We start from the raw sequence: 17,585 nt of genomic DNA on the forward strand, positions 1-17,585 counted from the left end.
AAAATTCCTCAAAGTAGTCCCCCATGCAGAGGAGGGCCAGGACTACCTGAACAGGAAGCTCCCTGAACATGCTGGCCTTCTGCGACCATGGGGAAATTCCTCAATGTGGACACGGGCTACCCAAGATTAATCCACGATGCGTGGGCCCTGAGGCTGTCGGATATCTGTGTCCACTGGAAGTATTCACCACAGGGCTGGTTCCTGATCAGTCATGATGGATATTCCTGCACCCAGGACCCCATCACCCTCATCATCCCCTACCGGGTGCCAGTCCGAGGCTACATCGCCCGGCTGTCGAGGGCCTGGGGTCTAGTGGAGCGGGCCTTCGTGGTCATGATGACGAGGTGGCATTCGATCTTCTTGAAATCCCTGGAGGTCCAGATTCTCTTCACCGTCGAGCTCACTGCTGTGCTGTTCTGGTAAATGGACTGCATTTATATAGCGCTTTTATCCAAAGCGCTTTACAATTGATGCCTCTCATTCGCCAGAGCAGTTGGGGGTTAGGGGTTAGGTGTCTTGCTCAAGGACACTTCGACATGCCCAGGGCGGGGTTTGAACCGGCAACCCTCCGACTGCCAGACAATCGGTCTTACCTCCTGAGCTATGTCGCCCCCATAACCTGCACAACCTGTGCATCAGCAACAATGACCTGGTGGACGCTGATGACTCTGACGACGATGATAATAATGAGGATGATGATTCTAATTCTTATGGGGATCCTGGCCAGCTCTTGTGCTCTTGACAATAATAAATTCATCATAGATAATATGCATCTCCAGTTATTTGAGAAACTACTTCGTACTGTTGTACTATTTTTGTAAGCAAGTTTATGAAGAACATTAGAAAAACACCCAATACCAATTGAAAAATAAATATATTGCATATATCACAAATATAACACATCGTTGAAAAGTGATTTATTAAAATAAACGGTAATGTCAACAGAATATAGCCCAAATACAAAAGGTGAAATTATGTATGTAGAACTAAATGGACTGAACAAAGGAAAGCTCACTTCTTAACTAAAAAGTCCATCAAAGCCAAAAAGCGCTCCTCTCTAGCAGCCGCCTCCTTAGCCTGCCTGTCTTCACGCTCCCTATTTTCTGCAATAAGGCGCTCCTCTCTCTCCCTCAACTCTCGATCCCTCCTCTCCTCTCTCTCCTTCATCTCTTGGTCTCGCCTCTCCTCTCTCTCCATCATCTCTCGGTCCCTTCTCTTCTCTCTTTCCATCATCGCCCTCTCCCACTCAGCCTGCCGGGCATCCCTGGCCTCCTCCCTCCTCTCCAGCTCCTTGATGGCCAGGAGCCATTCGGGCTCCTTCTTGGCCCTCTTGGGGGCGGGGCTGGTGGTTGGGGGCTCAGGAGCGGTGGAGCTAAAAGAGGGACTGGAGATGGCGGTGGAGGTAAAGCAGGAGACTGAGGTCGCGGTGGACCTAGTGCAAGAGCTGGAAGCAGTCGTAGAGCTAAAACAGGAGCTGGAGGCAGCGGTGGAGCTCAAGCTGGAGTTGGAGGCAGCGGTGGAGTTCAAGCAGGAGCTGGAGGCAGCAGCTTTCCCCTCAGAGGGAACGGAGAAGACTGTGCCATCTGCGGCGGATGAGGAGCCAACAGTCAGACAGGTGATGCTGTGGCTGAACTCCAGTGCCTCGTCCATGGCCCTATACCACTTCCAAGTGTCAGCGGTCACTCCTCCCTGTGTGATCCCCCCATTGGATGGGTTTTTTAATTCCTGAAAACGAAAGAAAGGCTACCATTAGTGTGCTGTACATAACAGTATTAGATATTTTGTCCCCGAGGGGCAATTTAATGGAAGACCATGGTGAGTGGAGATCTGTGCAAACTGAAGTCTTTTGGGGCAATATGTAAGGTTCAGTCGTCTGAAGAAGTCCCTTTTTCTGGTCGAAAAAGTTTACTGCGGTTTCTTGCGGGTTCCACGCTAGGTTCCACGTTGGTTGAAGTACTTGGTGTAAGCAAGCGAAATCGGCAGCACCCTTTCGCTGGAGCAAACTCCTAAAACTCTTTCTATGAAGATAAGCTGTTCTGTGAGCCCTGGAATTGAGTAGCTCTAAAGGGTTGTGAGAACTCTTTAACTACGCCTAAGAAAGCTCCACAGTATGTGGGCGCTCCGAAGGACAATGTCCGCGCCTGACCTAAGAGGTCAGAAAAAGAGGTCAAAAGAGAGAAAGGCCAAGAGAGAGAGAGCAGACGATAGACACTCCATTTTATTACTTCGGTTTTAATTTTTATGGCCCGTTACATGTTTCTGAGTTACAGGACTGAAGGACTGTTATGATATTTCATCACAGACCACTGTGATAACGGCCTTGACTGATACCTATATGGCAACCCAGACTAACAGATGGATACAGGTACAGACAAAATGGATGCATACCTTGTATTTCTGTTTAAGGTTTTCCCACTTTTTCTTCACTGATGCTACCGTCACCTTCCCCTCCAACTCCATCTCTTTGATAAACACCCTGTGAAGACATTCACAAATTGGTAAGAATTCCAGGAAAAATTAAGTGAACCAGTGAAAATGCTGTGAACTAGCTGCATTGTAGACATGGATGTACTTTAAATTTAGTGTGTAGACTAGCTTATCACTTTCAAAAGTACAGATGGTGGTTGACGAAGTATTGACTTACTGAAACCCCTTCCGTGCAGCGTTTCGCTTTCCAGTGAAGAGGTTCTTGTTAGCGACTCTCCATAAGATAAGCTGCTCTATTAATTCGTCTGTCCCTGCATTGCCAATAAAAACAGCAACATGTTACAAAGCTATCAAGAGGCTTCTATAAAGTTACATCAAATCAAATCCTTCTGAAACCTGTAACTAGACTAGCTGGTGTCAGCAGCAGATTGTGCTACTAATGTTGGGCTACTATTAAGTTAGCCAGAACATAATGTTACATGCAAGTGGAGCTACCCAATAAACTATTGAATGCATTAGCACTGACACTAAACAAGGCTATGCTGTAAACAATGTGAAATAATTTTTAAGAATGGAACATAAAAAGTAAACCACATACATTTAAGCACATATCCGGTTGCGATGGGTTGTAAGTCTTGCACAGCTATGGGTGCGTTTACTTGTTCATACTGTTGAAGGAAAACAAGATCGGAGGAGCCGGAAGCGGTGGTGGGGCTAAAGCAGGAGTTGGAGGTGGCGGTGGAGTTCAAGCAGGATTTGGAGGCGGCGGTGGAGTTCAAGCAGGATTTGGAGGCGGCGGTGGAGTTCAAGCAGGAGTTGGAGGTGGCGGTGGAGTTCAAGCAGGAGCTGGAGGCAGCAGCTTTTCCCTCAGAGGGAACGGAGAAGACTGTGTCATCTGCAGCAGATGAGGAGCCAACGGTCACACAGGTGATGCTGTGGCTGAACTCCAATGCCTCGTCCATGGCCCTATACCACGTCCACGTGTCAGCGGTCACCCCACCGTGTGTGCTCCCCCCATTGGGTTGGTTTTTTAACTCCTGAAAATGAAAGAAAGGCTACCGTAAGTGTACTGTACATAGTAATAAATATTTGATATCCCCGAGGGGCAATTTAATTGAAGAGCACAGTGAGCGTCAAATCCCTGCAGCAGAAAGAATACCGCAGTCACCAGAGTATTTTCTGGTGCTCCTGTTTGGTCACTAAATCCTACAGCTGTATGTGTACAGGATGTAGAGCAGTGGGAAGAGGATGCAGCTCTGAAGTGGACCCAGTAGTAGAGAGCTGCTTATCGCAGTACACCAGTGTCTAAACGTCTGAGACCAGTTGGTAAGGAAGTCCAAGAGCCACCATTCAGACCCAAGGTCCAGCTCTAAATAAGAGACCAGTCACTCTGCAATACAAATGTGAAGGAAAAGTCCACAAAAAATAAAACAGGCTTGGGTTCCCTCTAGATGTTTAGAGATGAGGTTCAGAAGAGTAGCATCCTCTACAATGCTAGCTGTTTTCTTGTATGCAAATTACTTGAAATCTAACAGCTGTGTAGATTTAATAATTTTTTCATAATGTTCTAATACACTATTTGACATTACTTGTTAATTACACATTATACGGCAATACATTCAAATGTAATGCTTGCCAACACATCCTCTAATCTTTACACAGTTTTTAGGGGCCTCTATGTACAAAGTGAGTTTGGAATGCTGTTGCAGTGTTCAACGTTGTAATATGTTACATCCAAACACGAGAAAGATTGTTGTGCTGTGTGCTCTGTGGAACATTTCTACAGCAGTTTTATCACAAGGCATCGGGATAACAACCTTGACTGATACCTATATGGCAACCCAGACAAAAAGATAGATACATACATATACGTACCTTATATTTCTGTTTAAGGTTCTCCCACTTTTTCTTCACAGACGCCACCGACACCTTCCCCTCCAACCCCATCTGTTTAATAAACACCCTGTGAAGACACAAAAATTGGCAACAATCTGAGACAGCATCAAGTTAGCCAGTGAAGATTCTGTGAACTACTAGAGCAAACAAAATACATTTTAGTTGATGTACAGTAAATAGTGTGTAGACTCGCTTATCACTTTAAATGGTACGGACAGTGATTGCACTGGACAAACTATTAACTTACTCAAACCCTTTCCGTGCAGCGTTTCGCTTTCCAGTGAAGAGGTTCTTGTTAGCGACTCTCCACAAGATAAGCTGCTGTGTTAATTCCCTTGTCCCTGCAGCAGCCGCAGCAACAACAAAAACAACAGTAACATGTTACACAGCTAGATATCTAGTAACCTAGCATGTTAAGTCAAAGCAACACAACATTCTGGTTTTACTGTACTGCACCACTGACACTGTCCTGTCAATGCAAGCTGATGTAGCTAAGATAAAGTTACATATTTGTTGTATTGTAGCTAGTGCCACTGACCTATATAACCACCACACATTATAAGAACATGCATGTGTGCCACGAGAGGCTTCTGTAAAGTAGCATCAAATCAAATCCTTCTGAAACCTATAACTAGACTTCGCTGGTGTTAGCAGATTGTGCTAGTAACGTTGGGCAACTGTCAAGTTAACCAGAACTTCAGCCTACATTCATTTTGAGCTACCCAATAAACTATTGAATACATTAGCATCGGTATTAAACACGGGTATTCTGTATATAGTGTGAGAGTATTTTAAATAATGGAACATAAAACGTAAACAAACCGCATACATATGAACGCATATCCGGCTGCAATGGCTTTGAAATCCTGTGCGGCCATGTGCACATGTCGTTGTTTATTGTTGAGGGAAAACGTCGGCGAATCCAAGTCTGAATCAGCGCATTTGCCTACTACTGGGTGCTTTTAGTTAATTATACTTTTTAAACGGATACATTCGCGAAATATCGGGAAATTGGCTTTCAAACTGTATACTTGTGTTCTCATGTTCTTGTACGAACACACTTCCACAGGTACACTTAAGAGAATACACTGTTGACTGTAAGAACGCTTAAAATCCGTTCGATTTGAAATGTAATTGTACTTAACGTCGCCACTACTGACCTCTAAGCAACGAATACATCGACACTACAAACATCCATAAATAAAATATACTTACATCTGTACACGAAATCCCCCTGCAGTCTGTCGTCCATTTTCTTGGCTGGGAAAATCCTCCCTCATTTACAGAACAGAAAACGTAGTGGTTACTGGAAAGGGGAAAGTGTGCTTCGAAGCGTACTTTATTTTTTAGTCCTCCCAAGATCACGACGAGAACTTCCGGTAAAATCTCGTGTCTTTGCCTTGCTGCGTTCTTGAGTATGGGACGCACTTGATCACATGACCGTTTTACTTCCGTACCCGATATACGCTCTACATAGCATACAGTTAACAACACGGCCACTATCTCCGTCCTACAGTTTTTATACTAACATACAGAATGCATACCATAGTATTCTACTGTATGGGCAGATGTATGCTATTCAAAATCTGTAGTTCATTAATTATTAGCAATTGAAGATGCAAAAATTGCCTGTGTAAATGAATTGAGCCCATTCATTTCCTATGGAAACATTCCTTCCCAATCAGGATGGATATGATACAAACAGTGCAAATGACAGACTGGACTGAATAGAAAATTCAGATGAGCTGATAAAATTGCACTGCATCATGCTATATTGACTGACACACCCCTGGCAGTGGCTCCCCTTCCACTTTGGCATACGGCAAGTCAAGAAATGATCAAACTGCTCAGGCGCATCGAAATATATTGCGAAAATGCCATTTCGCCAGTACAATGGCTCGCAATATTCCTTGTGCCGGCCAGAAAATAGAGCCCTCAGTATAAAATGAATAGCACCTTCTGGCCAACATATTAAACATGGGGAAATCTAATTTTCGAAAAGGAAAACATTTTGACAGCTGTGAACAGAATTATCAATATCAAATGCATTCCAGCAAGTTAAGGTAAACTTGGGACAACAGTACTCCAGTCCAGGGATAGGTTATTTAAATGTTCACATGCTTCCAAAAATAATGTATTATAAACTATAATTTCTTTGCTAACAGATATTATTGTATATCTGTGAACTCTGTTAAATGTCTTCAATTCTCTATAAATTCTGTTAACTTCAAAATGAACATAAATTATTGAGTTATATGTCATATATTGGCTCGTGTTTTATTTTTTCTCTCACTGCTTACCAAAAAACCAGATGCACAGACATGAAGAGAATAGTTTTTCCATGTGGCAACGATAAGGTGCTTGGGGGGGAAAAAAACATTTAGATTATATTTTTGGGGTGTTTGACTGCACAAAATACATTTGGTGTTTAATCTCTAAATTCAAAAGCTTTTGTGTATTTTCGGTTTAGTTCTGGAATTCTGATGTGAGTAAATGGAATGAGTGTGATTAGTTCTGTGGTGGAAGGTTACTGGAAATGGGCGTTTATCAGTTCTCTGAAACACGTTTCTTGCCAGGACCAAAGTTTAGGGGCTGTTTTTGACACAGTAAGTCTTAGGCTTTCCCCACATTTGCAACCCGAAGCCAATCAGCAGATTTAACTAGCTTTACATGATTGGCTTTTTAAAATTATGGATATGGCATGACTATTTACTGTGGGTGCCACTCCACAGATGCTTACTACTGTCATGCATTAATGGCATAATACATGAATCTATGATCCCACAGAAATCACGCGCCAGAGTTTTTAAGTTTTTATTTTTTTTAGCTTATTGTTTGTTTATTTTTTTCAGTTGCCCACGCTTATTTTTCGAGTTGATGTTGTTGTGTGTTATTTGTTCCTCTGCAACAAAGGTCCAACATATGTTTCATTCTGTCTTTTTGTAGAAGTCTCATGGCCTTTGTCAATGGTCGAACTGTTATGGCTTGAAGGGCATTTCACTTCTATGACACACAACAGCCTCGTGTGAACAGCTCTGGCTGTCAACTTTTAGCTCATAATATTGAGTATGTCAGTGTATAGGCTGTGGAGGATCATTTTAATTCCCACATGGACATTTGTTTTACTGCATCTCTATCACGATGTGCAACATTACCAGTACCCTGTTATTTTGTTTTCCCCATTTAGTTGATTTCAGAACCATTTTGAACACTTGGTTGAGCCTGGACAATGCAACAACTGGTGATTATCGGAGGATAAGTTTCTAAGATGCAAATAAAATTGGTTACAGTTGTTTCTCAAGGCTGCAGTGACCAGTTGCTTGGATGCTGTTCTAAAGCATATTGTCCGTGAGTGAATCCAGGCTTTGCGCAACAAATGCACATCAGTCATTATCTGATGACTCTCTTCAGTCTCTGACCAGAGTTTTAAAATTGCTCCACGTGAACTTATTTCTGAAATAGCTCTTTTTTCAACTTGCGAATCTGTTCCTTTCTTATCCAGTGATGGACAATACTCGACTTGGTAATCTAACATTGTCAGTAGACATCTGTCTGATTAATGATTTACTTTACTGACTATAGAGAGGGCTTATTTCTGTGTTTGGTGATGGGATAGTCCTTAAAAATTTTCACTGCACTGCACAAAGCTAATGTTGGCCCTTACAGCTGAGTGGCATGCACAGACATGAACGGCAGACCTTCACGTTAATTTCACGATGGGTAACTGCCTGGCACATGGCTTTGTACTCTTGACCCCCTTGTATGACAATAAGTGTCTGATTCTCTTTTTAACCAGTTCAGCGCCCATTGTCTATCTCAGAAAGGAACAAACAGGCCATATCCTGAGGGATGACCCCCTAAAGGAGGGCCTTTCTGTGCAGGACAGCCGTAGGCAGCAAGCATAAATCAGTCCTACACTGGTTGGCCTGTGAAGATGTATACTGTTTTCATTAGGGACCTCTCACTGTTGTATTATGGTAGTGGACTGCAGTAAAAACTGAGGTCCTGAGTCATTAACCAGCATGTGTTCATAATGAGGGGCCCAAATGGTGCTCATTAGCAGTCGCTTAAGCTTCGGTCACCAGAACCAATAGGGCTCCAAAGTCAGCCTGCTGCGTTGTGGGGGAGGGGGGGGGGGGTGTCAGGGGCAGAGACGGCAGACCCCCACCCCCATGAAGGAATGACAGAGGAATTTCTACGACCACATGAATCCCTGCTAATTAACGGCACAGGACATGATCTGGCCCTGAGAGTGTGCGACTATGATTCATCACAGGAGTGGGTCCACACACAAGTAAGGTAGACTATGTGTGAGACGCCCGCTCTCTTCCAATCTGCTTGGCTCATTTTTTTTTTGCTTTCTGTCCCCACCGAGAGTAGAAACTCAGAAAGTCACCCTTGGTATTTACAACTGAGGATTTGATTTTTAATTTTTTAAATTCTATTTACTTTTCTCACTTTGGTAGCCAAGGAGGAGGTTTTGCATGAGATGATGTTTTAGTCACAAGTGTGGCGGAAGGTTATGGAGTGAAGGCCAGACGAAATGCATCTGAAACCACATCCCTCTAAAAGTCTGAATGGCTTCAGGTGGTGCATTTATATTACTTCATTTCCCTTGCCTCTTGATGCAATCAAGAGGCACATCAAAAAACACTAAACAGTCAACTACTTCATTTTATTTTTCCAGGAAATGATAATGTAAGAATTTCTGAATTAGGCCTTAGGCCTCACAGCATCTAGTCAAAAATGCACTCATTCTAAATAATGCAAACAGCTGAAATTATGATATACTCAGCTGACTATTGGTCAGGATTAATAATACAGTTCTTTCAATATAATGAAAGAGTTAAAATACAGTGAAGGGGATATACAATTTTAGATCTGGGTTTGTAATAAATAACAGCATAACATTATTCATTAGGTTCTATGAAATAAGGCATCTGAAATATGTTTCATAGTATGTACTGGGGAAATAAAACAGTTGTGTCTGTCTGATGGGTTATGGCTGAGCATAGCCAGGACTGCAGGAAGTGCTGGCAGGGTGTGATGCTTTAGACATCTTTGTCAGAACTTGAAATTAGATTGTCTTTGATCACAGACTCTTTCCAGTGGGGGTGGATGTGATCCTGGCAGCTTGCACTTGAAATTACAAGAAATGGATGGAAAAGAAAATAATCACTGTTTTCATTCCTTCTAAACAAAAACTGGAGCTCATTGACTTACCAAAGGAAAACACAGGGAAAGAATTTCCTGCTCATCATAAAACTGTCTTAGAAAAAAAATAGTGAATTAAGATAATGTTGTCTTACATGAGACACAGCCAGACGTTAGTTTGTATGTTTATCATTTGAAAGCATTTCCTTGCGAAATGTGTTAATGAAAGATAATGTTGACCGTCAGCTTTAAGTGCTGTACCTTAGCGACTGGGAGGGCCAAAATGCCACCAACTGCTGCATGTGAGCCAATTGAGTTAGTGTCAGATTTGCCTGAGGGCAGAGTTTGAAAAGTCTGTTCAGTTGGGCTCTGGGTGTACTGTTGACAGTAGTCTCTGGGGGCCTGGTGTCTGTTGAGTTATGATGAATGTGACAATGGCCTGTGCACATGTCTTCTGACACATATCCATCCACAACATGTGGAACACTAGGCTATCCAACTGTTGAAATCACATTTATATTAAATTAGGTCCATATAATGCAGTGATGCTTCAGTAAACAGGGAAAATCTCTATTTTGAAAAGTAAATCATGATTAAATTAAGTTAATGTATAGATAAAATAGTGACTATGACATGTTCATTTTGTGGAGCCAAATTTTGGCAATACATAATATGAGAAATGATGGTATTCATGGGATCTCTGTTTATGAATGACTGAGTTACTATTATGATGGACAAAAATAACTTTTTTGTATTTTAAATGAAGACCAGTTTCTTTTCTTAGTCTTCATGTGAAAAGCAGGCTTGATTTCTTCACTTGGATAAAATTGTATGTGTACTGGCCAATAGGGAATTAACCCATCACAAGTATGAAATGAACTATTAAAAACAAGTACCAAAAGCAGACTGTGTTAGCAGGTGTGTCATTGCAATATTTGGACAGGCCCAAATCTGTTACTGGACAAACTGAAAAATCATTACCTATTATATAAAACCTGCCAGAAATTGCACTATTTGCAGCTATTTTATTTTAGATCTGAAGGTTTATTCCTTTTCAGTTATGTACTGAATAATATGGACAGGCTAGTGGAAAAACGTGTTACCTGTAACTGTCAAGTTGCTGTTCCTTAAAATTACCAAGGGTGGCAGTAGCAGCCATCTAAATATATCACTTATCAAGTATTGGCAAAAACTATTGAACTGCAACTGAAAACCAGTGAAACTACATAGCTTATGTGACTATGATTAGCTTGTCTTGTGAAATCAGGATAAATTATGTGACGACTAAAAATAGCATGGTGATTTCTCTTTGATCTTTAATAATGACAAAGAATGGCAACTAAGCATGTTAATTTGCTATTCTTAGCTGTGGGAAATAACTGTAGGCCGGAAATGCAATCAAACACTTTTCAATGGAGCCTTATTAAAAGACTCTCAATGGAAGGAAATAATGTGCTATACATTGGCTGCAGAGAGAGCAATTGGAGCTTATAGTGTTTTAAGTACATAGTGCTGTTAAAAGTTCATTAAACAAACTTAAAAAAAACAACAACAAAAAAACAATGACCACTGAAACCCCAAAGTTTGATTCTCCATCCCATGTCTTCTCAGGATTTACCAGAAAGAGGCCATTGCTTTGTTTAGCAGTGAATAACAAAGGGTTACTGGTGGGCATGGAGGAGAAACAATGGGGAACAGATGTGCCTTCAGTCCAGTGAGCATTTGAAAAGGGAGAGTGTAGGGCCCCCTCTTATACAGCTCCTGGCACCGCTCCAAGATCAGAGTGTGATATTGGTAAGAACGGCCTGAAATCGCTGCGCACAAGAAGGAGATTGGCTCTGATACAAAATGACCGCTCGCTAACCACTTACTCTGAAATGTCTCACTCATTTCTTGCACAGAAATGGTCAGAATTGGTGACATTTAACTTCACTTGCACAACTGTTAAAAGTTGTACTTTGTAGTTGTACTTTCATCTGACATAGTTCATTTTCTTGTTGCTAATCACATGCTTGCATATATTGTGAAAAGAGATGCCATGACAAGCAGTTTTATTTTTTTTATGGTGAATTATTGTATTAGTATGAGGAGAATGTGAACCCTATATTTCTGTGAACATGACTGCAGTATCGCATGCTGAATTGGAAGAAAGTAAATCTGCAGTTGAACATATTGCAGTGAAATCTTTTAATTCAATTGCATTTTTTAGATAGACAAAGGGGCTTTAAAAACAACACAAATCTTTAAAAGAAAAACAGATCAATATAGGGACACAATTGTAAACACAATACCTGAATATCTGTTATATTCCTTTGAGCATGCTCAAGTTGATAATTAGCTAGTGGAAGGTAAATCATGTCAGCCAGATACTGCCTAAATCTGACACTCCAGTCTGTGCAGCTTGGCAAGGCTGAAAGCAAACAGGGAAGACATGGATGACTTTGAAATGGGTATAAACCCAGCTTAGAAAATATGTTCTCACAATGTTACCGGAATGTTTTGTCAAAGTTATAAAATTGCCACAACATGGCAATAACATTGTGAGAATGTTTTGTGTTTGCTGGGAAGTTCAATGGCTGAATGGTTCAGTGGGAGAAATTGTCAAGGAGCCAACAGTGGTTTATTCAGTCGACAATACTGGACTGTATGAAAGTGGCAAGAGATGATGAGACCCAAAAGATTTTATATGTATACACTGTATATTTATATAAACCAAAAGTATCTGGACATGCCTTGGCCTGGGGGTGTTTTTCATGGTTTAGGCTGGGCCCCTTGGTTTCAGTGAAGGGAAATCTTAATGCCACAGCATGCAAGCAATACACTCTTGACAATGCCATGCTTTGCCAACAGTTTGGGGAAGGCCCTTTCCTGTTTCAGCATGACAATGCCCCCGGGCACACAGGGAGGTCCATATAGAAAGGGTTTTGTTGAGAACAGAGTGGAAGAACTTGACTGGCCTGCACAGAGCCCTGACCGCAACCCCATCCAGCACCTTTGAGATCAGTTGGAAAGCCAACTGCGAGCCAGGCCTAAAGCTGGGATGAAAATTCATCTTTGGCCTGGATAGTTACCTAAAAGGTAATGCTTTACTAAATGGCATGCTTTAAGGACTGAATCCGTTCCTCAGTGTTTTTTTGGGTCACTGAGGAAAGAATGTCCCATGATCAAAACAGATCTGTGCCTAAATCCCATTCTTGCTAGTGACCCATGAGGCAAGCTTGGATATTTTTAAAATGAGATTTATGGCGATAAGACTAACTTGCCAAAACAAACAACTGGAATATATTTTTGTTGTGCAAATCCACAACTGTTTCCAAAAATTGTGGAAATCTCAGAATGTCACCTTCTCTGCTAACATTTGTAGAACGCTTGCCTTGTGTAGTGTTGCCCAAGGCTGCATAGCACGTTACATGCCCCCTGTGGATACTACCCCGAGATTAGTGACAAGTACAGGTAATAGATGGTTAAATTGAGTTCTGAATTTTTGCTTTTAAATTTATGGACAGTGAAAATGATTGTATTTCTACTAATGTATGTAAATTCAGAGATATAGTTTGCTTGGTTAAGAATGTCCCTTGTCAAATTGCCAGCAATAATTCATATATCAATATATAAAAATATATATATTTTTACTATATATTTTGGCTGTTATATGCAGCTGTATTGCCTTATAACTGGAATAGCTACACACAGAAATGGCTTCACACAGGAGGCCGTGAAAGTATTTTAGCACAAGCATTTAGTTCATGTGGTTTCTCCTTGTAGTCATTAAATGAAACAACAATAACAATGCCAAATGGCCTTTTGGACATTAAGACAATTAAAGATATGAGTGCAAACTCAGGTGTGCGGCTGTTCCCCCCCCCCCCCCCCCCCCCCCCCCCCATTCTTCATGTTACTATCTGGAACTGCTAGCCCAGTAAAGGAGCTTTTTTATAACTTTTTTATTTCTCTCTGTTAAATGACCATATCCAAACCTGGCTGGTGAAGGCCCTCATCAGAGTGTGGTAAAGATCAGGCCATTGAGAAGCAACAGGAGGGCAGAAGGGCAAATTACACGAGCAGACACCAAGGAATGTGAACCTTGGGTGACCATTTAGAAAGGCAGACACTTAAAATGGAAGTAAGCTGCCCTTCTCTCCCCAATATCTAACTGTTATACCATTCACATTTTCCCATTATTTGAGTAAGGTATCACTTGCCCAGCCTGGCTGCTCTTTACTCTGAGGTCATCGTGCCCATTTGAATCTGGATGGTCAGGGCACTGTGGGACACAACTGGAAGAATTTTGGGTGAAATAGAAAAAGTGTGATGTTTATACTAAATTATTCATTATGAATAATTAATATGCAAACATGATAGCATAGTAATGCACACCTTCCATGTGGATGATTAATGGCTGTATTCCATCCATTTCAGTGTGATCTCAGGAATAAATCTGGACCCAGTGCATTGACTGTGCCAGGGCTCTATGGATTCATCAGGTTACGCCAACATGCTGGCATATCATTCATGTCCAACTAAAGGTGCAGTCATTCCCTCTCATTTTTCACTCCTGACCAGGATTGTTTTATTAATCTGCAGGTCATCAGAGAAACAAAGTTGCCTTCTAAATCATATGCCCGATGCTTCCTGCAATTTCATTTCTAGGCTGGTTTGCCTGTGAACATGCAAACAACCACTAGAGGTGCTGTTTTTTCATATTAGGCTAGCCTATGATGTAAAAGAATACACTTTCCTATTTAAACTTGGTTATCAATTGCTTTTCATGTGAAAAGAAAATTTCATTAAATATATATATGGGGCTCATAAGATGTCATGGGGGTGACGGAACACCTGCCTCGAGAGACAGCCACCGTATGGCCTGTGCCCCATGTCTCACCTCACTTTATATTTTTCATAATGTTTTTTTATTTTATTTTATTTAACTTAAGAATGATAATTCAGATAAGCACTAATGGTCACAGATGCTGACAGTTTAATGAGCTTGCAGCTATGCAAATGTTGTTTATCCTGTTATCCCAAATTAAACCACTCATTAACCAGGAAAAAAAGGAAAATCTCACACCTAGTTGTGAATTACTGCATGTTATATATGGTGTACGCAGCTTTCCTACAACACCCTTTAAAACCTCAATTAATTTCCTCAAGCAGTCTGGTTACATTTAACATGTGAAGAGTTAGATTATATTCCAATAAATGTTTATTAGCTGTTTAATATCCTGCTTAGAGTGCCTTTAATCTGTTTTTATTTTGCATTTCAGCTCCTTGCTTGAGTTATTTTTCATGACAACCAATTACAGTCCCCTCCCTTGTCCCCACCCCTTCCCTGAGTTAGTTCATTAATTCACTAAGATTGTATCAGTGTAATTACCTTATATCACATATTATGCTTCTGATGTTACGGCTCATGAATTTCAAGCACTGTATCTTGTCTCTGTATGGATAGAACGCTTCAAAACTGTTGTAGCTGCTGTTTATGAATGGCTGTTTAAGCCTTCATTCTTTAAAATTTTGTCCAGTTTGAAAATTTATCCACTGTTCACCATTATCTCTCTACACAAGCCACGTGGTAACGGTCACACAATTAACTTTTCATGATGTAATTTTACAGCAAATAACAGAGGTAATGACCTCTGATTTTTAGAAGTTACTTACTTCCTAAGCTTGCCTCCCCAAGTGTAACCTTTTCAGTTAACTGGTAGATAAAGCAGTCATGTCTTTCAAACATTATTGCTGTAGGATTCACCAGGCTCAATTGTGCATGTGGCATATTCACTAAGAAAATAAAATGGAGAAGATGGTAGAACAACTAAAGTAATGGCTGTCGTAATGGCATGGTTTGCTGAAATAAAGAGGTGTAACCTCTATAGCCTCACTGGGCTGAAAACAAAGACTTTAGCTCAGCTCACATGAAAAGCTGCCGTGAGCTATTCAGTTTTTTTCCGCTCCTTTTGATGAACATCAACTTTCATCTTGTGGCTAGGAACACAGGGTTTACTGGAAATCTTTCATTTGTATTTCAAGATGAAGTCATACGATGGGGGAAGGAGGAAATTTTAGGGTTTAGCAACTTTAAAAAAAAAAACGTAACGCAAAAAGAACAAACTTGCGTTTGGTTCGGTGCTCACAGCTGAGATTTTCTGGTAAAGCACACTCTCTCATCTCAGGCATGTGTGCGGTGTTTGTTTATTGTCAGCCTGACAGTGGAGCACGGTGTTGTGTTTTGTCTCACGGACTGCCGGAGGCGATGCGGATGCAGTGAGTCAGAGGGGAGGTGAAGGAGGGTAGCGAAGTGGGAGAGCTGTGTATGTCACAGTGGTGTGGAGGAAAGAGCAAGTTTGTTCCTTTGAGAACCACTTCATAATGCACTATATTTAGCAGCAAGAGTGGGACTTTGAAGACCTTGGAAGCCTGGATCATAAAACTATTTTTAGTACCGAAATTTGAGGTGACCCTCTTGGACAGCTTTGAGTTTGAACGTCTGCCCCCGTTTTACAACATAATGTCCTAACTAACAAATTGTAAATGTTTCGAAATCATTGTTTGTCTGTGTCCTGCATTTGGAATCAAAATCTTTCCTAACTGTTCTTTTTTTCCCCCTATTTTTCTGTCCATTCCCATTTGTGTGAGAGCGTGTACGTGTGTGTTTGATTTTGAGAAATGGCCAGACAGATAGTGCTTCGAAACTGCATGTGGGCTGCTTATATTCACAGCTGGAAATAATGGATGTTGTTTCAAAGTATGACCATTTGGAAAAACATTTACCATAGGTGCTGGTATTGCAGTTTCCCCCTGTGTAGGGAAGGATCGTGCATTTCCGACTTTGAGGGACCAGACGACCTCAAACATTCTTCAAACAGTCTGAGCTGAGGAGGGTGGTGATAAATCTTCTGAAGAAATGGAGACAGTTTTATGGCTCAATGAAGCTGGGAGCATTGTGAGTTTTTTGAGCCGCAGAACTCCACAGTGCACAAAAGGGTTATTTACTCAAATATCAAACTTTGGAGATTTCTTGCCCCCTTGTAAAGTTTTATGGTTGCATGTCCAGAGGAGGGAGGGCACTGATCTCAGCGATGGACTGGAGGGCAAGCACGGCTGGGGGAAACACTGTGGATGTGCTGAGGCTGGAGAGAAAAACCTTTGAAGTTAGTAAGGAATTGTGTTCCAGTTCTTGGTTCCAGCTCTACCCCAACCCAACCTTGAAAACTGTGACTTCTGATTTCACAGACCATCTATTCAGCCGCATCTCTCCTGAGGATACGGTGAACCGTGTTATGAAAACATTACGAAACTACTGTGAGTGAATGTGAAGAAGGTAATCTGGGATTAAGCTAAAAGTGATTTCATGAGCAGTTTTTGCACTGAGATGCAACTGCACCATTAAGCATGAAATGGCCTGTCAAGTTGAGAAGTCATTAATACGAAACCATACAGTCATTGTAAAAAAATTGCGAATGAGATTAGTCATGGAAATAGTGAAGACAAACTGCCTTAAATATGTGGAGGTGAAGGTGGGAAGGAATAAAATGCCAGACTGCAATGGTTCAAATCTGCTAAATGTTCAATGTCAAATTTCCGAGTGTCTGCATCATTGAACAGATATGCTAATTAATAGTTTTTGATCTGAAAATGTGATGAAGCTCTGCTGAAATGTGGAGTATTTCAGGTCATTTCCTTGCAGCAACGTCAGTGATGTATGAGGGAGGGTCATTTTATTTCTGGCAGCGTTCTGTGATTGGGCCCAGTACATCAGACTTGTTAACGGATGGGCTACATTGCTCATTGTGAGGCCAATCAACTGTCCCTCTGTCCAAATTGGACTGATGAAAACCAAATGTGTGTAATTACATGCACCCTCCTTCTGCACATTATCATAATTTTTGAGAGTGGGCAATGAAAATGAATGGATCACACAAACCAAATGGAGTGGAATAATGATTATGTTTATTCCCCTTAACCACCTAAAATTAAACAGTTCAAATCTGAAACATCTTTCCTGTCCTCTGGCTTTCATTATGGAATCCATCAAGATGGTGCTATTTTAAGGCTTTTTGCAAGCAAATACGGGATACTTTTTAATCCCATGCTAGATTCATTATCGTCAA

General features: G+C 41.2%; 1 protein-coding gene across 3 annotated transcripts; it reads right to left on the minus strand.

The window, feature by feature from the left end:
* Positions 1-889: 889 nt before the first annotated feature.
* Positions 890-5,731, minus strand: LOC118206276 (cell wall protein AWA1-like). 3 transcript variants are annotated; one of them, XM_035378750.1, is made up of 8 exons: positions 5,153-5,438; positions 4,571-4,664; positions 4,303-4,390; positions 3,026-3,464; positions 2,645-2,738; positions 2,389-2,476; positions 1,523-1,725; positions 894-1,492 (listed from the first exon to the last, which is right to left on the minus strand). In XM_035378750.1, the coding sequence occupies exons 1-8, from the start codon at positions 5,199-5,201 to the stop codon at positions 1,012-1,014; spliced, it is 1,536 nt and encodes a 511-aa protein (XP_035234641.1). In that variant the 5' UTR covers positions 5,202-5,438; the 3' UTR covers positions 894-1,011. The 3 variants fall into 3 exon arrangements, with proteins under 3 accessions (XP_035234639.1, XP_035234641.1, XP_035234640.1); XM_035378748.1 differs by having other exon boundaries at positions 890-1,725; positions 5,153-5,431; XM_035378749.1 differs by lacking the exon at positions 5,153-5,438 and adding an exon at positions 5,539-5,731 and having other exon boundaries at positions 894-1,725.
* Between the last annotated feature and the right edge of the window lie 11,854 nt (positions 5,732-17,585).

Source organism: Anguilla anguilla, chromosome 10 (assembly GCF_013347855.1).
Source record: "Anguilla anguilla isolate fAngAng1 chromosome 10, fAngAng1.pri, whole genome shotgun sequence".
NCBI classification, from domain to species: domain Eukaryota; kingdom Metazoa; phylum Chordata; class Actinopteri; order Anguilliformes; family Anguillidae; genus Anguilla; species Anguilla anguilla.